We start from the raw sequence: 25008 nt of genomic DNA, 5'->3' as shown, positions 1-25008 counted from the left end.
TTTTTTTCTTTTTCTTTTTTTTTTTTTTGAACCAGGAGAAATGGCAGAGGCGAGCTCTCATTCTGGGATGGGAAGGCTAGATAGCAGAGTGGCGCTTCTCACACTTAGATTTCAAAGATCAGTACATTTGGGCATCCATCCTAGGTTTGCCAACTCTTCATTTTGCCCGACAGGGACATTCAAGTGACACTTAAATAGATTTCTGTTTACTATCACCACCGCACAGTGAAAGAAAGAACATTTTAACAACTCTGTCCCCAAAGTAAGCAGACTTTAGATGATCAGGAGAAAAGAAAAAAAAGGCATGCCTTCACATTCAATACATTTGCTTTATTAAAAATAGTACAGTCTATATATTTTTTTAATTTATTTATTTTTGAGAGAGAGAGAGAGAGCGCGCGCGTGCATGAGGAAGGGAGGAGCAGAGAGAGAGGGGGAGACAGAATCTGAAGCAGGCTCCAGGCTCTGAGCTAGCTGTTAGCACAGAGCCTGATGCAGGGCTTGAACTCACGAACCGTGAGATCATGACCTGAGCCAAAGTCGGACGCTTAACCAACTGAGCCACCCAGGCGCCCCATGTACAGTCCATGTTTCACTCATTTCGTCACAGACCAGTGTCCTGCGTTTGGCTCTGGGGCCCCGCTGCTCCGTTTCCTATCCTGTAAAATGGGGACATGATGCTTTCTACCTCATAAGGCCATTGGGAGGTCTGTAGGGCAGAATCCGACGTGTAAAGTAAGGGGCCTCAAACGCTGTTGTCTACAGAGGCAAAGCAGCCCCATTGGACTGTTCAGGGTTCCGGGGAAAGTGCTTGTTTGCGAGAGGCCGCTGCTAGCCTGCCCCTGCCGCTCTTCCCAGGCAGGAGGGTGGGCCGTACTCTTGCCTTCTGGTTTATAGGCGAGACGTGTTTGTAATGTCTCTTGTTTTCAAAATGTGGCCGAAGGGGCAACGTTTTTAGGCGCACACATTAAAACGTGTCTGTGGCAGGCCGGCCCGTCTGGGCCCTCTCGTGTAAAGTTCCAGAAGCCAGGCTATGTAGCGCCCAGGAGTTGCTGGGTGAGAGTAAGGGCAGAGAAGGGAAACAAGGCTGGCATGGCTGGCCTGGGCCAGGGCGTACGGTGTCCGCGAGGCCGTGTCACCTTGGCCGTGTGTGGTCTGCTTCTGGGCCCACAGCTTCCAAGGGTGTGTCCCGTCCAGCAGCCCTGTCAGGATTGCGTCTCCAGGGCCTGAGGCCTCCAGACGCCTCGCTGCCCCCTTGAGGCTGGGCCTTCCTGCCACAGGGTCTCTGGAAGCTTGGTCAGGAGCCTCAGAAGAGGCGACTTGGCCGACAGCCCGTGAGGCCTGGCTCAGAAGCCACCCTTAGAGAGACAGGGTGTGAGGAGAGCCTTCCGGCAGCTCCTCCGAGGGAGGGGCAGGGCCCGTTCTGTGGAAGTCATGCCCGCCCGGCCCCCCAGGTCCGCTGCTTTGCACGTGGGCCGCGCTGAGGTCCGGACAGCCAGCGGGGTCCCCACAGACAGCCCTGCCGCCTGGCCACCACACAGGGAAGCTGGCCTCTGCTTGGGGAGGCAGCCTCGGGCAGAGGAGGACCTCAGAGGAAGTGTGAAGGGAACCCGGCCGGTGTGGCTCCGTATGCAGGTTGAATTCGGGGAAGCCTGCTCCATGGCTGACAGAATGAACTTTCCAGAGCAAGGGCTGGGTTTGGCTTCGTCTGGGAACCGGCGGGACCCCGCTCAAGGCAGGCACACAGGGAGGACTCTGGGAAAGCACTGAGCAAATGACAAGTAGATTGGTGTCCCTTTTAGGTGGAATCCTGGGTGGAGAGACTCTCAGAGGCCAAGTGGCAAGTCCCTACTCAGTGTGTGTGTGTGTGTGTGTGTGTGTGTGTGTCCGTGTGTGTGCCTGGCCTCCTAAGAAAGACTCCTGCTTGCTTCTCTTTCCCCGGCCCCTTCCGCTCCCTCTTCCTTCCAGCTTTCCTGAACAATCAGCAGCACACGTTTAAAGCACACAATTTTGTGGGCTTTGACATCGTGTAACCCGTGAAGCCTTCATCACAATTCACATAATGAACAAATCCATCATCTTGAAAAGCTTCCTCTTGTCCCGTTTGTCGTTCCTCCCTGTCACACCTCCCCTGTCCCCAGATAACCACTGGTAGCCTTTCTCTCACTATAGACAACTTTGCATTTTCTGGAACTTTATATAAATGGAATCATACAGTATATGATTGGGGGGGAGGGGCCTGACTTTTTCACTCGGCATATTGTTTGGGGATTCATGATGTTTTGCCTATCAACATATTCCTTTTTGTTGCTGAGTAGTATTCAGGGATAAAGGAGAAAACACTGTTAGTTTATCCCTTCCTCTGCTGATGGTACATTGGTTTCTTTCCAGTGTTTTGCTATTAAAATTAAGCTGCTGTGACCGTTTGCACGAAGTTTTCGTATGGATGAGGCTAGGAGTGAATGTAGAATGGCTGGAGAGCTTGGCAAATATATATTTAACTCTTTAAGAGACTTCCCAGGGGTTTCCAGCGTGGTTATGCCCCCGCTCTGGGTTTACCATCCCACCATCACTGTATGGAAATTCCAGTTCCACGCCCTCACCAGCCCGTGGTAGGATCAGTCTTTTAACTTTTAACTGTTGTAATGGGTGTGCAATAGTATCTCTTTATGGCTTTAGTTTGCATTCTCCTAATGACAAACGATGTCGAACATCTTTGTGCGTGTGTGTGTTTGCTAGCCACGCATCTTCTTTGGTGAAGCTTCTGTTCCGACACTTTGCCTGCTGTCGATTATTTAATCATTTGGGTGTTGGTCTTCTGATCGCGCGGTAAGAGTTCTCCACATGTTCTGGATGCAAGTTCTTTGTCAAATATGTATTCTGCGAGTATTTCCTCCCAATTTGTGTCTTGCCCTAGAGGGCCCGGTGGGAGTTTCAGACTCGGTGTACGTGTGTGGGTGAGAGAGAGAGAGAGAGAGATAAAGCCAGAAAGACTCACCAGGGAGTCTTCTCCACTATATGGAGAATACAGAAAGATGGCTCCTGGAGGTTCTTAAAGGTCACACATCTCAACAGCTTCTCAGTCCCGGAGATCCCATGGGGTGTGGCGTCTGATCTCAAGAGGAAGAGGGCCCCTGGGGTGCTACCTTGATGCCTTATGTTCCTTGACCCCAGGCAAGTCAGGTGATTCTGAGCCTCCCTTTGCTCTCTGTAAGGTGGTCATGAGTGAGAGGCTGGTAGGTTCTCTAGCTGACGGTGCCAGCTCCGAGGACACAGAGTAGTGTTGGCACTGTCTGTTGCCATCCAAAGGCGTTTGGGACGCAGAGGAGGAAGAAGGTTTGTTGAGCGCACAGGTATGGCTGGAGCTGTGCCCGGCGACCTTTCCTGCTTTGCTCAGGGCTGGGTGGTGCCTGGTTAGGGGCTTCATCGCCTCTTATGCCAGAGCCCTCTGACCACTGGCCGGCAGACCATGTGCTGCTTTTGCCAGATACCTTTGGGGGGAGGCTTAGAAACCCTCAAAAGATGGAAGATTGTGGTCCACGGGTGAGCACGTGTGCAAATAGCCTGTGTCCTGTGGGTGTAAGACGAGCTCTGAAGGGGGCGTGTGCGCAAGGGACCACCCCGGGAGAGAGCGTGAACTCTGTCCCCCGTGAAGCCACACACAGACATCATCTTGAATTGAGCTTGGAGGACAAGGAGGCAGAGAGCTTGGAAGGGTTGTCCAGGCAGAAGTCACCGCCGAAGCGAAAGTGTGAGTCCACGGGGTGAGCTCGGTGGAGGCAGTTGGGAAGAGCACGTGGGGGGAAGCAGGCTGACCAGGAGGGCAGGGGCCGGGCTGTCACAGCAGCTCCATCACGGAGTGGGTATTATCGCCATTTTATGAATGGGGACACTGAGGTGCCAAGAGCATCATGCCCTCAGGTCCTGGACTCGGTTGGTGGCAGGGCCACACATCCGGGCTCCCGACACTGTGCCAGGCTGTGTCCCAGGAGGGAAGGACTGTGGAGCCCTCTTGAGGCCACTGTTCCTGGTACCTGGATTGGCCGCGTGGGGTCCTCAGGACTTCCAGGCCCTCCGTGGGGTGGCCTGATTTCCTCTGGCACATGTCTGCAAGGCCTCGATTCGGGGTCGCTCTGCCCCTGGCACCTGGGAAGACCCGGGCCGCCGGAGGCATGACGCCCGCCTGCCTTTGGGCCCCGGCAGGCTGAGCGACAGTAACCACCTTCGCAAGGCCGGGCAGGGGTGCCGCCGCCCCCAGCGCGACGCCAGAACTGCCACTGCCACCGTGCAGGTTTGTGCGGGTTACGCTGCGTGGACAGACACCCCGGAACCCCAGCAGGGGTCTGTGCCTATGGGCGAGCCGGGACACTGCGTAGGCAGGGTTAGTGCCCATCGCCCCCGACTTTCCCAGACGCCAGGGTGCCATCACGTGCCTCGGCCTGCCCTCGCCCCCCTGCCCATCCCTTCTGGGCCCTGGGGGGCCTCTGTCCTCAGTGTCCCTGGAAGCCGCCTTTGCTTCTCTCACTCCTTCTGCTCTGCTTCCATCTAGGGTCTCCTGGTGCCTCCCTCCTCCTTCTAGCCTGTTCCCAGCACAGCTGGTACAGCATTAGCTTCTAGAAGATAAACCCGGCCTTGTCATTGCCCTGCCCAGAAGCCGTAGGCTCGAAAAGCCCTCCCCCAGCACCCAGCCTCCCTCTGTACTCCCCTGTGCCTCTACCCCTGTAGCTCTCTTTCTCCTCCTCCTCCTCCTCCCCTCCTCTTCTTCCTCTCCCCTCCTCCTCCCCCCGCTCCATGCCTCCATCATGCTGGCCCCCACCCCACACTGCATCTGGAATTCTCCTCCGCAGGCAGCTCCCTGCCCATCCTTCAGCGCCCTGCTCACAGGTACCTCCTCCTGAGTTCTGGAGAGAGACTCAGTCCCTCCTGAGCCCGGCCCCTCCCTGACAGGATCGGGTGCTGGGACCGTTCTAGGACCCGGCACACAGCAGGCAGGTGCTGGCTGAATACTGACCGAAGCGGGCCGCCAGAGCTGCCGCAGGGGTAAGCAGTGCTGTGATTAGGGCATGGGACAGGCCCTGGGGGACTTGCTCTCAGTCTTGCTTGGAGCTAGGCTACTTTTGAGCTAGGTCTCTCCAGGAGTTAACCTCCCCCCTTTGCCACATGGGGGTGAAAATACTTGCCCCAAAGCCGAAGAAACTCAGAAAAAGATCATCCTGGATAATTCCTGTGTTTGAGCTTGAACTTCTTGCCTTTTAGGAGGCGGAGCTCAGTGCCAGTAGTGTTGTCAAATGGGAGATGCAGCTGATGTGCATATGTTATGGGTGGGAGACTCATCTGGCAACTCAACCCTTTAGGAAAGCAGTTTGGCAGTGTATTCGCTGGCGCCACAAACTCACCACTGGGGATCTATCCTGGGGAAGTAGCTCAAAATACAGAAAAACAATTATGCACAAAGGTATCTGTTGTAGCCTTCTTTTTGATAGTGAGAAAGTCCAAATATTCAACAAGGGAGGAAGTTAACCATGATGACCCATGAAATGGAAGATGATGCAGCCCATAAAATACTTTTTATAGGGGCACCTGGCGTGCTCAGTCGGGGGAGCATGCGACTCTTGATCTCAGGATTGTGAGTTCGAGCCCCACGTTGGGTGTAGAGATTAAAAAAAGTAAAATATTTAAAAAACAGAACTTTTTATTGAGAATATGCCACGGCACAGGCAATCCATAAACTAAAATTTTTAAAAGATATAAAGGTGCATATACACCATAGTTATAATGATGTAAAAATAACCCCCACGTCTCCTCAAAAACATTTTTTTTCTCTGCTTAGAGAGAAACTGGAAGCAGCAATGAAATTAATCAGCGGTTCATCTTGGAATAGCAAAACTGGAGAGTTTTATTTTAAGTGTGTACTACTTTTATTTTTATTTTTCTTAATCTTTATTTATTTTTGAGAGAGACACAGAGCATGAATGGGGGAAGGTCAGAGAGAGAGGGAGACACAGAATCCGAAGCAGGCTCCAGGCTCTGAGCTGTGAGCACAGAGCGCGACACAGGTTTCCAACTCACTGACCGCGAGATCATGACCTGAGCCAAAGTCAGACACTTAACCGACTGAGCCACCCAGGTGCCCCAAAGTGTGCGCTACTTTTATAAGTATAATAAATACTTTCACCAATATGACTATATTTAACGTTGTAAAATTATCCCATGTGAGCTAAGGGAGTCCCTTTTAATTCTGTGACCTTCTTGGAAAGAATCATTCACTTGTCTCCAGGCTTTTGGTTTATGAAATAAGAGAAAGAAGCGAGCATTCACTGGGCGGTATGCGCCAGGCTCTTCCCATGCATTATCTAATTAAATCTTCATAATTGCAACCCATTTTGCCAATAAGGAAGCTAAAGCTTGTGGTCAGTTCTCTGCTAAGAACTAGATTTTGCCCGGGGCGCCTGGGTGGCTTAGTCGGTTGGTCCGACTTTCGCTAGGTCATGATCTCGTGGTTCGTGGGTTCAGGCCCCGCGTTGGGCTCTGTGCTGGCTGCCAGCTCGGAGCCTGGAGCCTGTTTCAGTCGGTGACTCCCTCTCTCTCTGACCCTCCCCTGCTCACGCTGTCTCTCTCTCTCTCTCTCTCTCTCTCCTAGAAATAAATAAAACGTTAAAAAAAAAAAAAAAGAACTAGGTTTTGCCCTAGGACAAAGCTCCCCACCCCCAGGCCCGCTCCGCATGCTACCCCAGCCCCCACCCTGTGTGATTATGAAGATCTCTGCCTTTGAGGCGGGGGTGGGGGAGCTGGGGGTGGACACGACAGGTAGAGGGACACCTGAGAACACTGTGTCCACAGAGCCCATGCAGGAGTTTATCTTACAGGGTAGGGAAGGTCAGCATTTGCCAGCAGGTGGGAAGAAGAGAGCTTTCTGCCAACTACGGCCAGCACTGGGGTTCTCTGCTTTACCTCTCTGGCCCCGGCAGCGTTTTCCTGAACAGGATCCCCCACCCCCACCTCTGTGTCCCCAGCCTCCTTGGGCATCTCAGAGCCCTGGATTCAGAGCTGTACTTCTAGGGCATGCATCCCAGCCCCACCACTGATTTACCTGGGCGCTTGGGCAAGTGCCACCCACCCTTGAGTTCAGATCCTTTACCTGTACGGTGAGATTGGGGCACACCGAAGGTTCCAAACTATAGCGCTAGACAGCTAACAAGCAAAAAACAGCCCAGCTGTTAAGAGCAAGAGCGCTGATAAGAACTAGCAAAAAGGAGCCATCCCCCAGCCTCAGCTGGTCAGCGCCATGCAGGAATGTGGACACAGAGACGTGAGATCTTTTGGTTTGTGTAAGACAAGCCAGAAATCTGGATTTTTTTTAAATAGGAAGCATCTCCATTTACTAACGTTGACTCAGATAAATACACATACCCATGCGGGCCGAGGGAAAGGGGTCTACAGGCATGCTATGGCCTATGGCCGCCAGTCTGGGACCTCTGGAGTCCCCTGCCTCTGGGTGCCTTCTGGCTTTGACTGTCTGGTTCCAGGACTCCTAGTCTACAAATGCTCCTGGAGATCATACTAGGCAGAATGATGTCCCAGGTCTGTAAGAAGAGGAAGGCCAGTCTGCTAAGGAGGAGGTGGCCCTAAGTGGCTCTCCTGAGCCCCCGTACCTGCCCTAGGCAAACGCATGGGCTTTCAAAGGCTCTGCCCTCTGCCTACCTGATGCCGCCGTATCCCAGCTGTGGCTGGCAGTTGTCCTGCACAACCTCACTTTATCATCATGACAGTGATTAACCTCACATACCCACAGGAAGTTGGCCCCGAGTGTGACCAGCAGGGAGGCACACAGCTCGCAGCTACGCAGGATTTGAATCCAGGAGCTTCTGACTGTATCCCCTGAGCTCCTGAATACAGTCATTACACCCTTTGGAGGGGACCTGCCAGCGCTGGTGCTAATGGCAGTGTCCAGTCCTTGGAGCCGACCACACACGGATGAGTGGGACGACGTGTACATGCTTGTGCATCGACACAGCTAGACCTATTGTGTGTGCAGATCTGGGTACCAGACAGCTGGGCTGCGTGGAGTCAGTTCTTGTTATTTGTAGTGGTATGTTCTTTAAAGCCGCAGCAGACCCTGAATTAGTGACTCTCGAGGGAAAACACAGGGCTAGGTTCCTGGGAGCCTCTGGCCACACCATTTTCACCATCGGATCAATTCTTAACCTTCTTTTGTGTGTGTTTCTGTCTAAAGACACCTTCTTGTTGATTTCACTCTCTTAGAACTCATGCGGGCAGAGCTGTAATTCACACTGATCGAAGCTCATCAGACAACAATTATTTTCTGCAGAAGGCACATCACAGCCTCCTGGTGCACAGGAAGATAAGACAATTTGTCAGCACCTCACTGTTCTCATTTTAAACAGCAAAGTCCCCAATGAAAAGCCCCAAAATGTTAAAAATGTGGCACTCAGTAGGCTGAAAAAGGGCACTTGTTGGCCGTATAAGAAATGAAACAAACGGGGCGCCTGGGTGGCTTAGTCGGTTAAGCGTCCGACTTTCGCTTAGGTCATGATCTCACGGTTCGTGGGTTCAGGCCCCGCGTCAGGCTCTGTGCTGACTGCCAGCTCAGAGCCTGGAGCCTGTTTCAGTCTGTGACTCCCTCTCTCTCTGACNGAGCCTGTTTCAGTCTGTGACTCCCTCTCTCTCTGACCCTCCCCTGCTCACACTGTCTCTCTCTCTCCTAGAAATAAATAAAACATTAAAAAAAAAAAAAAAAAGAAATGAAACAAGGTTGCCTTCCACCCCAGCTGGGAATTTACAGGGAAACTCACATTGTTCATGGCTCCTGTGAAAGAACTGTGGGTACTGATCTGGGGGGTTACAAATAACTTTTAGCGGCTAGGGGAATTTGCAAATACAGAATCTGCAGATCACGAGGATCAGCTATAACTGAGTGTCATTCCTCTTTCTCCGGGGGCAGCTGTCTGGATTAGGGGTTGGGACAACTGGCTGGATTTTCTGGTGCAGAGATGTAATTTGGAGGGGCGGCTGCAACCAATCCTGAGTCCCAACCAGCATCACCTCCTGCTTGCCACACGTCCTTATATGTGTGAGTCGGCCCCCGGAGCCTAAGCATCCCTGGGGGTAAAATGGAGGGAACGCGTGCGTCCTAACCTGTGGGAGACATACGCGTGAATTGAGAGAATAATCCTGGGTGCCTGGCAAGATGCCAGTGAGATGACAGCTTTCCTCCTTTCCCTGAAGATGCAGTTGCTAAGAGTTCTGCACCCCGTCCCTGCTGCCTATGGAAGATTCAGATAATTCTAGAAGAAGAGACAAGCCCCTAAATAAGACACCATGTGTAGAAAGGACTATAATAATGTATGCAAAGTGCCATAGAGCTTTTTTGGCCCCTGTTTTGATTTGCTAAGAAGCCTGCACTTATTTGGTGGTGACATCAACCCAAGTGCGTGCAGACCCCCTTATTCAGCAAATATTTATCGAGGGCCTATGCTGTACTAAGTGCACTGGTCTCGGTGCTGAGAGTTAGATAAAGAACAGAACGCACACATGTCCTTACCTTCCCGCAGCTTCTGTTCCAGAGATAATAAAGCAAATGCATAAATATCTCCACATAAGGACTGTGAAGGAAATAGAGCACAAACAGAAAAGAGTCCTGGGCAAGGGAGGGTTGTGTTTTAAATAAAGTGGTCAAGGAAGGTTCACTGAGAAGGTGACCTTGGAGTAAAGACCTGCAGTGGGGAGAGAGCAGGGAGGACATTCCAGGCAGAGGGAACAGCGTGTGCAAAGGCCCTGAGCGGAAGTGCGGTCAGAGCAGCATGGGTGAGGGGAGCAGGAGGTGAGTGAGAGAGAGAAGAAGGGTGGGGCAGGATGCAGAGCTTAGCATCAGCTAGAGGGAGGGAAGCCAAAGCTTCTATAAGCTTCTATTCCAAGATGGGGGCCCCTGGGAAAGGTTTTGAGTGGAGGAGAGACATGCCCAGATCCATACTCTAAAAGGATCCCTCTGGCTCCTGTGAGAGGTAGTAGGGCTGAGACTGGTGCATCACCGGGAGGAGATGGTATCTGGGGCCGGAGAGGGAGCAGGGAGGTGCCGAGAGGCGTCACATTCATATCAGGAATTCCTATTTTGTTCACATCCATTTTTAAGACACTCTGTTGGATCAGAATGACAGTGTCCTGAAATTCTGCCATTTGGTAGGCAGTGATTGGTTTGTGATTTTTTTCCCTTTTCCTCTTTTTTTTTTTTTTATTTGGCCAGTAGACTTAAGTGTGTCTAAATGAATCTGTAGGGGTGCCTGGGTGGCTCAGTCAGTTAAGGGTCCGACTTCAGCTCAGGTCGGGATCTCGCAATCTGTGGGTTCGAGCCCCACGTCGGGCTTCGGATTCTGTGTCTCCCTCTCTCTCTGCCCCTCCCACGCTAGCACTCTGTCTCTCTCAACAATAAACATTAAAAAATTTTTTTAAATAAATACATAAATAAATGAGTCTGTGGTCAGGCACCCCAGAGATACCAGCTATTATTATACTTCAGATTAGATTCTGGACTGGGATAAAGGTTTAATATATATGATTAAAAGCAAGAAGAGATTTAGGTTAATAAATAATTACTGTTTGTGGAACGCTTTCCATATGCTGGATTCGTGCTAGGCATTTAGCGTGCGTTATTGCTAACCATGACCATCCTCATGCCCAACTGTCAATAGCCCCATTTTACAGATAAAGAGACTAAGGCTCAGAGAAGTAAAGTCCTACCGTCATAAAGGCAGTGGATGGGGGAGTTTGGAATTCAAATCCATATATCTTTGAGCCCAAAGCCATGGTTTCTCTCTTTTAGATTAAGCCTCTTAACCTCTTCCAAAGGACTTTTTAAATAGAACATAGATGTTTGCAGCATCTCCCTTTAGAGTGTTTTTAAATCCTCATTTTCAGTAAATGAAGGGGTTGGGCAGCCCCTCCAGGGAGGGAAGGCTTCTCGAGAGAAGGGTTGATAATCACCTACCCTCCTAGAGCAAGTGTGAGCCACACTGGGCCTCGCCGCAGGGCCTGGACCTTGGCAAAGGTGAGAGAATGCAGGCTGACGTTAAGTACCGGTGGAAGTCAGCTGGACAGGGACTGGCCGCCGAGGATGGCAAGGCAGCTGACAGCTGGGGCAGAAGAGGACCTGGGGGGGAGGTGGGGGATGCTGAAGTGGGGTGGGCACAGCCCTTGGGCTCAAGCAAAAACGGTGGCGTGAGCAAGACTCGTATCCCTACGCCAGGCCTCCGGGGGCTTCGAGGAGATGGATGGTACTTGGCGACAGCCAGGCGTTACACACCTGGGGTGGCTGGTGGGATGGGAGTCAGCTGGCCCACCTTCAGCCTCCTGTCGCTTCTCCGGCAGCTCACACTGTGGCCTTTGGCGAGTCTGAGAAAAATGTGGCAGTTGGACTAGATCGTCAGGCAGTGCCGGGAGAGGGCAGGGGAGGGAGAGCCAGAGGCAGCCTGAGTTTGTGTGCCTCCCAGGAAGATGGAAGGGAGGGCACTGTCCCCACGGAAAGGGACTGTGGCCCCAGGCAGATCGGATGACGCGTCCACATCCCTTTAGCCCTTTGGTACTTGTGCTCCGCGTGTCCTTCAGTCATGTCAGCAAGGTGCAGCCCACACAGGGCACCTTGGGTAAGAGGACGCTGGCTCTCCTCTGTCTTAGGATTCTCCCTGCTGGTCTCCGCCTTCCTGCAAATCCCATGCAAAAATGTCTCTTGTAGCCTTTAAGATCTTTATTTCTCCTGGGGAGCCTGGGTGGCTCAGTTGGTGGAGCGTCTGACTTCAGCTCAGGTCATGATCTCACAGTCCGGGAGTTCGAGCCCCGCGTCAGGCTCTGTGCTGACAGCTCAGAGCCTGGAGCTTCCTTCAGATTCTGTGTCTCCTCTCTCTGCCCCTCCCCTGCTCACACTCGGTCTCTCCCTATCTCTCAAAAATGAATAGATGTTTAAAAAAATTTTTTTTAATCTTTATTTCTCCCGAAGAACTCGTCTGCCTCTTGCTCTCCCTTAACCACGAGAACAAGAAGACTGGGAATGATTTCTCTTTTTGCATTAGTGGCCAGGAAGCCCAGAGTTGAATCTGAGACTCGTTATTGCCGCCGTGTTTGCTGTCTGGGGTCAGGCCGTGTTCTCTTCTTCCCCAGCCTTGCTTTCAATGTGTATTTTACTACAGGTCATTTGTGAGCTGCCCTCAAGAGGGTGGGACTTGTTCTGTCTCACCCCTAGGCTTCCTTCCAAGACCGTTCTTGTTCTTATTTTATAGAACTTCTGCCTGGATTCAAAGGAGGGGGTGGGGGGTGGGGGGTTGTGGCGGAGAAGCCCAGTCACCGGAGATCGCAGCCTGTCTCTGGGGTTCATTTTCTCTCCGCACAATGATAGGTTGTGACAAAATCTGGCCAGGACCCCTTCCATTCTGGAATTCTGAGAACGTGTTAGCCTTGTTGGTACTTGGGGACCAATGTAGAAGTGGGGGAGGGGGCAAGGCAGGGACCTGGACAAAAGGGAGAACCCCTAGGCATAGCGGCCCCACCAGCTCCCCCTTCCTCTGGTGCTGGAGAGCGGGAAGTTCAGGAGGAGGGGGTAGAGAGAGGAGCCAGCCTCAGGCTTGACAGCTCTATCAGTCAGGAAGCCCAGGAAAGCGTATGCTGTGGCCAAGGTCGCCGAGGGCCTCCATCTGCCAGAGCCACTTGCCAGGCAGCCACCGGGCTGGGGCCTCGGTTCCGCCCACCTCCCCGTGGGTGTGTGCAGACAGGCAGCAGCTGACACGGGGGATGGAAACCAGTGTCCCCCGGCCGCCCCCTCCCCAAACAGGAGAGCACCCCAGGGCAGCTGGCCTGGGAGGGCGGGCCAGGAATCTCACAGTCACCCCCGGGGCCTGAGGTGGTGATAAAGCAACAACTATCTCTGAAGGAGAGGAGAGTTCCCATCCCCCCCACTCCTTCCCTTGGCTGAGTCCGGAAGAGATGGGCAGGGTCAAAGGGTGACTCCTACCAAATACAGGGTGGCCGAGACTCCAGGTTACAGAGAGGGACCAGGCGAGGGGGCCCAGAGGAGCCGAGGGGCTCTCGGTGGAGGGCTCGCTCGGCACCTGTGCTACCAGACAGGGTGCAGCCACTGCTGGGAGGGGACAGCAGTGGTCTTCACGCTAAGGATGGCTCCTTTGCCCTCATGGGGGGAGGGGGGATCTTGGAGGTGGGGGGACGCACACTGGCTAGGGAGAGGCACCGGACGAGTTATTGTTTCCACGCTCAGCCGTGCTCTGCCTGTCCCCCGTTTTGGTGCACCCCCCTCCTCTCCACCACGCTCTCGCAGTTTCCTGGGAAAATAAATTTTTCCCCTTTTGTGCAGCATAAGGATATGTGTCCGAGTTCTGTTGTGCTATGAGGCCTTTGTGATGCGGTAGAAGTGCAGGCGCCCACGACCTGAAGTCCAGGGTGTGACCTCGGGCAGTCCCGCCACCGCTGCGGCTTCAAGTTTCCCGTGTGTCCCTAAGAACCGTCTCCCCCTGGCCTCCCTGCACAGGGGACCGGGGAGGATCAGATGTGCGGGCGGCAGCCACAGGCCTCCTGTCTCCTCTGGGCTGACCCAGGGTCGGGAGCACCAGGGAGGCGCCCGGGCCACCTGCCTGGATCAGGTGCAGGGCTGATGGCTGCTTCCAGTTCCCGCCCCGCGGCACCTGGCTGCGCCGCCCTAGGTGATTCCCTCCCCCTCTTCGGACCATCCCCGTCCTTCTACAGCTGTTCATGTGGGCCTGGGTGGCTCAGTCGGCTGAGCATCTGACTTCTGCTCAGGGCGTGATCTCGCGGTTCGTGAGCTCAGGGCTCTGCGCTGTCAGCATGGAGCCAGCTTGCGACCCTCTGTCCCCCCTCCTCTCTCTGCCCCTCCCCCGCTCACGCTCTCTCCCTCAAAAACGTAAACATTAAAAAAATAGCTTAAATTATATACTATGTAGTTTAAAAATGTGTTTTTTATTGTGATAGGAATTCGCACACCATAAAATTCACCCTTGTAAAATGTACAGCCAGGGGGAGGGGGGAGTTAGTACACTCACAGAGTTGTGTCTCCATCGCCACTATCTAATTCCAGAACATTGTCCCCAAAAGAGACCTCCTAGAGGTCCTTGCCGGCCCCTCCTTCCCCCCAGCCCCAGGCAGCCACTCCTCTGCTCCTGCTCCTGGCCTGCTAAGGACCTTTCATATAAACGGAATCATACAACGTGTGGCCTTTTGTGGCTGGCTTCTTTCGTTGGCGTCCCTTCAAGGTTCATCCATGTTGTGACAGGTGTCTGTACCTCGTGCCTTTTTATTTTTTTGTTTTGACTCAGTGATATTCCCTGAGTTGGGAATATCATGTCATTTATCCATTCATTGGACACTGGCAGATATTTGGGTCGTTGCCCTCCTTGTGGCTACGCTGAGCGGGGCCGCCACGAACATTGCCGGACGAGCTCTCCCTTGCGCTCCCGTGTCCTATTCTTCGGGGTTATTGACCCGCCAGAAGTGCCAGGGTACCTGCCAAGTCTGCGTGTAGCGTTCCGGGGAGCTGCCGCGCTGCTTTCCACGGTGGCCGCGCCGCTTTGCGTTCCCACCAGCCGTGGGTGACAATCCCAGCATCTCCGCGGCCCCACCCACACTCGTCTTGGTCTGTCTCATTACGGCCGTCCCACTCGACGCCAAGTAGCTCATTGTGGAAAATACACAGTACGTGCATTTTAAACCCACAGAACCTTTTTTAGATAGAGAAGCAGGCTAACAGGAGGCCTTCTGGAAGTGAAACAGACACAAGGGGAGCCGTCTCCTTGGCCAGGTTATGGGGCTGTCACAGTGACAAGAAGGGGTCCGATGGATCCCACCTGTGGCTCCAACACAGGGGACAGCTTGTGCAGGACGCAGGAAGCAAGCTGGAGAACAGCCTTCCCAAGTTCAGGGAGAAAGAGCGTCCGTTTCTGAGGGGCCAGACACCCACAGTGGGGGGAGGGGAGGGGGGGGCGAGAAGCCAGTGGAAGGTGTCCCGAGCTCCCAAGCCGCGGATAGCTAGCCCCCGTGAGCACTGACCCTCCGGGGCTCGGAGCACGGCTGCTGGCACGCTCTCAGCCCAGGCTCGCACCGCACTGGCCTTTGAGGAGCACCAGACGCTCTGCTGTTTGCCAGGAGGGCTGCTCAGCCTTCCGGAGTCGCCTTGGCAGAGAGAGGACCCCTCCCAGGTCTGTTCTGTCGGCTGTGTCCTCTGCTGCCAGAGGTCTGAGTCATCAGACACGGACCATCCTGTTCCCTGGGATTTGAGGGTGGCTTGCTTCTTTTACTGATGACCGAACGTTTGCAAAAAAAATCACGGAGAGTACATTCAGGGACATTCACTTAGCTAAAATATTGGATTAACGCAAGCGCCTGGTCTCTCCCCCATGACTCGCTGATTGAGTACAATGCCACCGTGTCTCTGAAGGAATGCAGCTTCCTCGTGTCGCAGCGGTGGAAACTGAAACCCCAGGAGCCCTAGTCACTGAAGGCGAATAAGGCTTTAATTTAGAGACCATCTGATCCGACCCCTTGGCCCACCAGACGTGCTCAGACAGTTGTGTTGCTAACAGTTGTGTGTTGGTTGTGTTTGTTTTCGTGAAATCCCCCCAAGGGTGGTGCTCCCTGAGTTTCCACCCAAAGCATGGCATGCTAAGTGGCCCCGACAGTAAGTGAATCGGAAAGTCGGAGGGGAGAGCTATGCGGGCCAGAGCCTTGCAGGCGGTATGCAGCGCATGCATGAGCAGAGGGCAGGGAGGGTGCTGCAGGCTGGACCAACGGCCCACGCGGAGGCGCAAGAGTGACTGACCGGGCTTCCCCGCGAGGGTATAGATGAACGGGCCTTGAATGCCAGGACCAAGAGCCGTGCCCAATTTTTACTTAATTGGGGGCCCCTGATGCCTCTTGAGGTTCCAGACATCTCTTCCCCATTGCCCCTGCTGCCCTCACCCAGTCTCTTCTGATTTCTCCCTTGGAAGTTCTTGATAACCTCCTGACTGGCCCTCTGCCTGTATTCCTGTCCCTTCCCAGCCACACCCCACTAAGGTCCTCTCCCCCAGGGGCTTTTTAAACCGCAAGTCTGAACTGGGCCTCTGACCTCACCAGGCTCCTAGTGTCCTCGGCAGCCGCACAGTTGAATGACTCACGGCCTTTGCCCCGCCTTCTCCTTCCTTCCCACTTGCTTTCTCCTGCTGACGAACTCCTATTCATCCTTCAAGACCCAGTGTAAATTTCCTTTTGGAGAAGCTTTCTCTGACCCTCGTGAGGCCACAGAATGCCTTGAGTGTGCTTCTGTTTTGAAGCTCACGTTGCGTTGCAATGTTCTACACCGGCAGCCCCCCGTTTGAGTGTGCATTGTGTGACGGGCACCGGGCTGAGCCCCGGGCACGCATTATCCTGCCGCAGTTACCGTATGAGGTGCACCCCAGGACAAGGAGGTGCAGATTCAGGGAAGTGGCGTGACTTGCCAAGGCCTGCATGTGGAGGGTGACAGGGCTGGGAACGGAGCCCAGATCTGATTCCATTTCTACGTCCTTCGGTGTCCTGTCTCCTAGATCCCAGTGTATCCCCTGGACCCCCCACCCCCACCCCCCGCAGGCCTTCAGGAGACCATGGGGTAGATGAGGGACTGATCAAAGCGGTAGAGTTGGCAGGATGCAGGCAGGATGGGGATGTGGAGGGAGGCTGGCGGGAGGGTTAAGGTGCTAAGAGACTCAGTCCAGCTCCCCATGGTGAAGGGTTTCCTTTCCACCTCTCCCTCCAAGTGGCAGCCTCTGCTGCCAGGGGACAGGGCTGCGGGCCTCAAGGGGAGCAGGCAGGCGGCTCGGAGACCATGGCAACCCGCCTCCTCTCTGGGGCCCACAGGGGGAGGGGGGACCTGAGCGAGCACACGGGGCACACCGAGGCTTCTGAGCAGGATCCTGAAGAGGTGGCTTCCCTTTGGGCCTGGGTGGCTTCTGCCCTCCCCTGAGGGACCCCTGCCTGCAAGGTCCTGTCCCAGCAGGGGAAATAGCACTTCCACCTCTGTCCTGAATGGCTGGCTGGCTGGCTCTGGCCTCCCAGGAGACCAGCAGGTCCATCCAAGTACAAACGCTGTCTCCTTCCCACCCCACAGGCCAGGGAGGAAGAGGGAGCGCAGAAGGAGGGAGGGGTGGGGTTGCCGGGCAGGTGGGAGCAGGGACGGGGGGGGGGGGGGGGGAGGGACAAAGCCTTCATTGTACTGAAGCCACGCTCCGCACCAAGGCAAACCAGGCGCCTTGCCTGCCTCCCAGGACAGATGCCCGCGACTCCGCCTGGACTTCCCTCGCTCCTTAGCCACCCTTGGCCGAGAACTGGCCTGGAAGGGCGAGGCCTGTCCTTGGATCTGAGTCCCACCGAGTCCTGCCGCTGCTGAAAAGTCCTCCTGAAGGCACAGCCTCTTCAGCGCATCCTCCCAAGAGCAAGAAGGGAAGGGGTGAGGCCGGGAGGATGGCTGGGGCAGCCAGGCTGCCTGGGACTAGAAGCCAGGGTGTGTCCAGCTCTGTGACCTTGGACCCACATATGATGACAAATTACCACCCCCCCCTCCATCGGCCCCAAGTGGTGCCCGGGAGGCCTGGAGCCCTCGGTGGCCTTCCTGACGAGTGTGGGGAGCACTGTCTTCCATCCCATGGCTCCTCCTCCAAGGGCCGGCCCTACATTGCCCAGGGGCCCTGCCTGACTGGGCCATGACGGGTGCGAGCTGGGGGAGCAGCTCAGGTGACAGGCATGGTGTCCGCAGCCTCTGCGCCCGGCACCCGACACCTCCGGACAGACAATGCTGGCTGTGTCCCGGTCCTCCAGGGGAACAGGCCACGTTCTGTGTCACGGCCAGGAAACAGGCCACCTGAGCAGAGCCTTTGTCCTCTCAGGAGGCAGCCCCGCCACTGGGCGGGCCGACCAGGCTCCCGGGAGGCCGTGACGTGGGAAGGGGTGGTGCCCGGCCAGGGGACCCCGGAGTCTGAGACGCAGCTCCTGGGGTGTCTAGGCCTGGCCTGGTTCCGATGTGGGCCCTGCTGCACTGCGTGGGTGTGACTGGGCCAGAGTCCCTCCTCTGGGAGGCTCGGGGATTTGTCATCGGCGAGGGGACTAATCACGGCACTTCCTCATAGGGTTTTTGGGAGAATTCAATGGCACACTGTACGTAACGTGCTTGGCACGGGGTCTGCGCGCAGCGGGGCACGGTGGAAGCTTCTCTCCAGCATGGGGGGAGCTTGGGGCATGGTGTCCTTGGCCGAGTCTCCAGGAGCCCAGGCTGTCAGCCTTCGTCCCTGCTCTGAGCATGGAATGAGGAGGGAACTGGGGCTCTGGAGCTATAGCATAGGACGGGCATGTTGGCACAAGAGCCCAGGCCCATCCGCCTCGGACAACAGGGGCTCCAGGGTGACACCCAGTCCGGGGGCCTCCCTGCAACAGCCAACACCCAGCCCACCATGGGGCCTCTCCCCTCCTTAGACCCCCGCAGGGCTGCCCTTGGAGCCTAAGCCCCTACCCACTTGTCAAGAATGCCAAGGAAGGGTCCCTATAGGCCCGGTGGCTTCCTACAAGGTCCAGCCCACCAAGCGCCCCCCACCCCCACCCCCAGAGGAGGGCCTCTGTACCCATTTGCCCCTTTGCTCATCTGCTCTGAGCCTGTGCTCTGAGGTCCTGCTGCGTGCTGAAATCAGCGTGTGTTTGCATGGACGGGTGCATGCATGCCTGTGTGTAGGTTGCATGTGCGGGGGTGGGGGCTGCATGTGCTGCATTGTGGGCAGGCGCCGAGACGTGTGTGGCATGCCTCAGAATGGCCGGGACATAGTACCTTTCCACAGTCGTGTGTATCCATATGTCTTTCTACACGTGTGCTGGTATATGTCGGTCTGTCTTGTCTCCCCTGTAGACAGGAAGCCCTGAGCCACACGCCAGCGGGCACCCTGGGAAGGTGACGTCGAGACTAGCCCAGCCTAACTGGGGGTTCCTGGTCCCGCCCCAGGAGTCCTCCAGCCTGCAGCCCCCCCCACCCCACTGCCGAGGAGGGAGGATTGTCTGCCGAGGGCTGGGGTCCAAGTCAGGGATCAGGGATCCTGGCTTGTAGTGCAGAGGACTCTTGGCCGCGCTGAGTCAGGAGCCCTGCCCCGAAGCCCGTGGGACCTTAGGCAAGGCCTCCGAGCTCTCTGTCCACATTCGATCATCTGGAGAACACGGGGTTGGATCCATGAGGTCTGGCTGCCCCTGAGGCCCAAGGATCGAGACTTTAAGTCAGGTGGCGGGAGCCGTGGCCAGAGCCTGCCGGCCAGGCCCCCACTCAGTCCCGGGGTGTCCTGCTGAAGGGTGAGAGCAGAGCCATGCCAGGAAGCGGCCCCGGCGAAAGGATGACGTGGCCTGGTCCGGCCCTCCCCGCGCCCCCCCCAACGCGCCCTCTCTCCTCAGCCCCGGGGACACCGCCCATCCCGCCCCTCACCCGGACCCGCAGCCTCATGGCCATGTCCCTGCCGGGCAGTAGACGGGCCTCTGCTGGATCCCGCAGGTGAGTCCCCCCCCACCCCTTGGCTTCAGACGGTGGGAGGAGGGAGGGTCTCTGTCCCCAGTCTGCCACCGACTTTCCCCAGGTTTCCCAGCTTTAAAACTGGGCTTGCCACCACACACCTCCTCCTGGAACTATTTAAGGGCTCAAGTGACACAGTGGATAGAAAAGGTCTTTGAAGAAGGAAACCGCTGGATTCCTACCAGCTCCAGTACTGCCCTTAAGCTTCACAGCTTCCCGAGGGGACGAATGCCGTCACCCACTCTGGCTCACTCTGCCCCGGCCTTGACTTTGACCTTTGTGTGCCCTCCTCCTGTCCCTACCCCTGCCTGCCCTGCTCTGCCCCACCTGTGTCAGCCCAGGCAGGGCCCTCCTCTGGGCTCGGGGGACCCTGGAAGTTGAGGACCCCTGGCGAGAGCAGATGGGACACCCCCCCCCCCCACCGCCGCCCCCAGCCCTGCCCAGCCTGCATTCCCGTCCTGGGGAACCAGGAGGACCAGCCTGCTCCTGGTTTTCCATCTTGATTTGCGCTATCTGTTCTGTCACCCCTGTCTGTGCGTCCCCCTGTCCCCTCTGCTTCTCTCCCCGGTGGCGACCCCGCAGTGGGGGCCCTTTGGGCCGCAGCGGCCTGGCGGTGTTCACCCAGTGTCCGCCGCTGCCTGCCAGCCAGAACGAGCACCTGCCTCTTCTCCCTGCCTCCAGGCGCACCTCTCCCCCAGTGAGCGTGCGGGACGCCTACGGCACCTCCTCTGTCAGCAGCAGCAGCAACTCGGGCTCCTGCAAGGGCAGCGACAGCAGCCCCACACCCAGGTAAGGCCTCCCCTGGGCCTGGTCGCCTGCTGGCTGTGCCCCAGGTGGGGCAGGCCAGGGCTCTAGGAGTCCAGCATCACTGGCTGTGCGCGTCACTGTCCCTGAGCCTCAGCCCCTGTTCATGAGAGGGATACGACACCGCCAGCCGCATAGCACCTGTGATGTTTCAGAGCAAGGTCCTGGAAGGGTCTGGACCCCCGTCCCATCTTCCTGTCCCGCTGTCCTTGGGGTACAGTTTTGTCCTTGCCATTCCAAGAGGCTCCTACCCCTCCAGGCCTCAGGTCAGCAGCGGGTCCGGAAGGAACAGGGACCCAGCACGAGAGGCTCTTGTTTTCAGAGAGGGGACTTCCGTCTCCACCTTGCTGGCTGGCACTGGCCGTAGCCACAGGGCAGGTGGTGTGGGGAGAGTCGGCTTTGCCCTGGTGCCATGCCACCCCATGCAAAATTGGAGCCCCGTTGTGGGAAAAGGGCAAGACGGGTAGGGACAAGCCACTCGAGGCGTCTGCCATCCTGCTGTCCTCAGGGGCCCCTGTGAGAGGGACAGGGGTGGAGCTGGTGTGGAAGGCGGAGTGTGGCATGCCTGCCAGGCTGTGCCCTCAGCAGTGGCGGAAGGTAACGGAAAAAGCGGGATCGGCCAGGGAGGCAGGCGAAGAGAAGCTATGCGTCCTTGAAAACCAGGGAGTGACATCCGTAATGGCGGCCCATCCTCATTTCCCAGCGGAGCCAGGGGACCACGGCCTTGACCTTCGTACTTCCCGTCTCTGAGTCTCCATTCCCGTGTCTGTAAAGAGAGACCAACATCCCACAGGCTTCAATGGGGTGCTGTCTACAGGTGGCCCGTACTGGTCGCCACCCTCACGAGGACTTTGGTCCCACATAGGAGTCCTGGGCCGCCAGGATGGCAAACGCTGGCCTTGACCTTCCAGCAGAGATGCTGTCCTTGGTGTGAAGTGATGTTCAGATCAGGCTGAGATGGCTGTTATCAGAGTTTAATGCCACGGCACGTGTGATGGGTGACACGCGTGTGTGGGACCCACCCCCCGCCCTCGGGGCCGCACCCCCAGCGCAGAGTGGAGCACGGGGGTCATGAGTGACACTGACTGATGTGTTCACTTACGCTTTGAAAATATAATCGGCAACTTTAGTGCTTCTCCGGAGCAGAGTTTTGCGATGCATGTCATAAGTGCAGTGCACGGGGACGGCCCCAGTCCAAGGCTGAGAATTCCCGGGAGAGGGTCTCCTTGCCCACCTGGGTTGCGTGAGCTGTGGGTGAGCAGCGGGGCCACAGCTGTGGCCTCGGTGCAAACAGGCAGGAATTGCAGGGCGTGAATGAATAGCGGAGAGCCACGAATTATGGTATGTTCTTCTTCTCAGTTTTAAATATATATTTTTTTTTTCCCTGCAAAGATAGAGCTAGTGACTAAAAATGTATGAGTGTTAAATGTTATATTAGAGGAAACCCACTCATGAAAGCACATGGGAAGCGCGAGAATGGCTACTTCTTCTGTCATTCTCAACTGTACTAGTTTAACTGATCCTGGTTTGGCTGCCACTCCCCCCCACCCCCCGCCACCCTGCCCCAGGGGGCCCAGGGAGAAGCCCTTGTCACTCAGCACAGACCAGTGTCCCTTGAGCTGGGGTCCCTGCATGGCAGCTGCCAGGATGTCCGCAGTGTGGGGCTCCGGCCCCCGTCGGCTGGCTTCTCTTTTGGAAGGAGATTCTTAGAGCCCACACAGGGGGCATCCCAGGCCCCTGACCCACGCCACCCCTCTGCCCCTTGTCACACGGAAAACAGGCCAGCACATGATATGACTTGAGTTAAACCTAGGGACCGTGAGGTGAGTAAGTACAGGAGAATCGTTGCCCATTCTCTCCACCACTGTCCACGCGTTCTCTTGGATGGGTGGCCGTTTGCAGACACTGTTTCCTCCGTAAACACTGTGTCCTCCATAGCCGGCTCCCACAGAGCCTTTCAGACTCCCTCAGCCTGTCCCGTTCAGACCCGGCAATGTCATTGCCCCTCCCCAGACCCAGGGGGGTCCCCAGCCCCTAAAGGAGCAGAGCGGGAGGGCCACAGGGCCTCTGCCAGGCTGTGTGAGACCGTGCCCGGGCTTTGAAGCCAAGACCCAAGGAGCTTTCCTTGTGAACAGAACAACCAGAGCTGAGTGGAGGCGGCTGAGCCGTCAGTGAAGTCGGTGCTCCCTGCCGGGTGCTTCCTGCCTTGGCCCTCCATCCTCCACTGAGTGGGGAATTCCTCCACCTTTGCAGAACTGAGACCAAGGCACGCTCACCGCACACACGCGTGCACACGCATGCACACGTGTGCATGCACGCAGACACGCACATCTGTGCCACCCCAGGCTGGGACACATGTGGCACCCGGCGTACTGCCACCTCAGGGTACAGCTGTTAACGCATAGATGCCCAGAGCTGGTGGGTGTTCACACGCGCGTTTGCGTGTGCCCTCGGAGCACGCACGTGTGTACGCGGGGTGGGAAGGGTCCGTGTGCGTCTGCGTGAACCCGTGTGTGGGCTGGTGTCCTCATACATGTGAGTGGCCCCTGGGGGTGGCTGCACGTACAGGCACGGGCGTGCACACGTGAAGATGGGCATGCAGACACAGCCGGGGCGGGGTGATTGTACTCAGCTGTGCACTCCGGGGAAGTGCGTGTGTGTGGCCGTGCAAACCTGCGAGTCCGTGAGGATGGCAAGCAGGGTGTCAGAGTGTGTTTGGAGACGGCCGTGCCCGCACACGTGTCCGCACCCTGTGTCCCCCACAGTCCTGCGGGCCAGGCAGTGAAGGCTCTCGGCTCTGGGGGGTGTCCGTGCCTCCATGCAGGCCCTGGGAGAATTACACAGGGAGGGGGACCCCGCCAGCCTCTGGCCCCCAAACTCGCACTCTGGGTTAGGAGACCAGACGCAGGAGTTCTGGGATCACCACTGGGAATAAGTTGACCAATAGCATCAGGAGAGCATGGAACACGGTGCCAGGATGTGTGTGCACTCTGTCATGTGTCCCTACCCCAACCAGAGGAGCCCTGAGCTCCCCACTGTGGTCTCCGCTCAGAAGAGCTTTTGTTCTTTTTTTAATTTTTGTAACGTTTATTCATTTTTGAGACACAGGGCGTGGGTGGGGGAGGAGCAGAGAGAGAGAGAGACACGGGATCTGAAGCAGGCTCCAGGCTCCAAGCTCTCAGCACAGAGCCTGACGCAGGTCTCGAACTTGCCGACTGCAAGATCATGACCTGAGCAGAAGTCGGATGCTTAACCCGACCGAGCCCCCGCTGCGCCCTCAGAAGAGCTTTCACAAAACCCGCCTTCCAGAAGGTCTGGGTGTTCTGGTGGTCACACAGGCTTCTGGGGGGTGGGGGGAATCCTGGCCTGGGACTGTCTGGTGATGGTTGGGGACCTCTTCCTCCCTCCGCGCTGACACGTGTCCCTGTGCAGGCGCTCCATGAAGTACACGCTGTGCAGCGACAACCATGGCGTCAAGCCCCCCACCCCGGAGCAGTACCTGACCCCGCTGCAGCAGAAGGAGGTGTGCATCCGGCACCTGAAGGCGCGGCTGAAGGACACGCAGGACCGGCTCCAGGACCGGTGAGCCGCTGGCGAGGGGCTTGGAGGAGGCGGGGCAGCCCTGGAGACGCACTGAGCCAGAGACCTAGGGTCCTGGGGCACTTCTGGGAGGAAGGAGTGGCTGAGGGCTTCCCGGCACCCGGGCCGCCCTGTCTTATCCAAGAAGCCCCTTCCCAGAGCCCCCAGGCGCCTCTGTGCTCCCCTCAGCTGCTCTCCCTGACTGTAGGCAGCTTCCCCTGACAGCCAGCCAGTCCTCCCCACACCCCAAGGTGGTGCTCTCCCACTTTGGGCCTGGCAGCCCTGTTTAACCACTTCCTATCCCCCGGCTCCTTTCCACCTGGGAGCAGGGGCACAGGGGCGCTGGCTCCCCTTCCCTGGGGGAGGGACTGGGGGCTGGGAACACCCCCTCAGCCCCAGTTTGTTTGCCCCCAGGGAGTAACGGGGTGGGGGTGGGGGCTCTCAGCCCACCCGTTCAGGCCCCAGAAGCCTTTCTGTGCATCTACTTATGGATGATGTGAGATCCTGAGAAACGTTTCTCAAGCTCCTACCCAGCCCGGGGGTCCCCCCGGAACCCCCCACGGTTCCATCCAAGCTTGTTCTCCAGACCTGAGGGCAGACTCCTACCCTCTCAGCTGCTTCCTCTCTGGGCTGCAGCCACGTCTTTATGTTTGATGCTTCAGAGCAGCCCTTGGATCCCTCATCATCTTAAGCATCTCTGCGCTGTGTCGGTTCAAACACGCAGCCGCCGGGAGCTGAGGGCCAGGGCAGGCCACCCTGATCATGGTGTCCTTCCTCTCTTTAAAAAACGATAGTTTGCCCCTCTAAAGTGTACAATTCAGTGATTGTTAGTATGGTCACAGAATCACGCAACCCTCACTAATATCTAATTCCAGAATATTCCCATCACCCCAGAAACAAATGCCATTCCCAGCAGTGGCCATGGCCCAGGCCCCCGGTTGCCACTAGTCTTTTCTGTCTTTTCGGATCTGTCTGTCCTGGACTTGGCAATCGAAAGCGAACCATCCGCTATGCAGGAGCCTGCCTTCTGTGGCCAGAGCTCTGCC

General features: G+C 56.5%; 1 protein-coding gene across 3 annotated transcripts in view; it reads left to right on the top strand.

Annotated features, from left to right (window-relative positions):
- The window catches only part of SNPH (syntaphilin), a 33631-nt gene that overhangs the window by 4694 nt on the left and 3929 nt on the right, over positions 1–25008 (top strand). Inside the window, exons 2-4 of one of the 3 annotated variants that reach the window (XM_039237777.1) lie at positions 19465–19561; positions 20162–20368; positions 23816–23965. In XM_039237777.1, the coding sequence (XP_039093708.1) occupies positions 19512–19561; positions 20162–20368; positions 23816–23965 (407 nt within the window). In that variant the 5' untranslated portion in view covers positions 19465–19511. Of the gene's footprint in view, positions 1–19379; positions 19562–20161; positions 20369–23815; positions 23966–25008 lie in introns of those variants that run through there. The other 2 variants (XM_039237776.1, XM_039237775.1) reach the window with 2 other exon arrangements.

The sequence above is a fragment of the Hyaena hyaena genome, unplaced genomic scaffold, assembly GCF_003009895.1.
Source record: "Hyaena hyaena isolate Hyena2069 unplaced genomic scaffold, ASM300989v1 scaffold_131, whole genome shotgun sequence".
Taxonomy (NCBI): domain Eukaryota; kingdom Metazoa; phylum Chordata; class Mammalia; order Carnivora; family Hyaenidae; genus Hyaena; species Hyaena hyaena.
The sequence above is the reverse complement of the archived record's forward strand: the minus strand, read 5'-3'. Positions and strand labels throughout refer to the sequence as shown.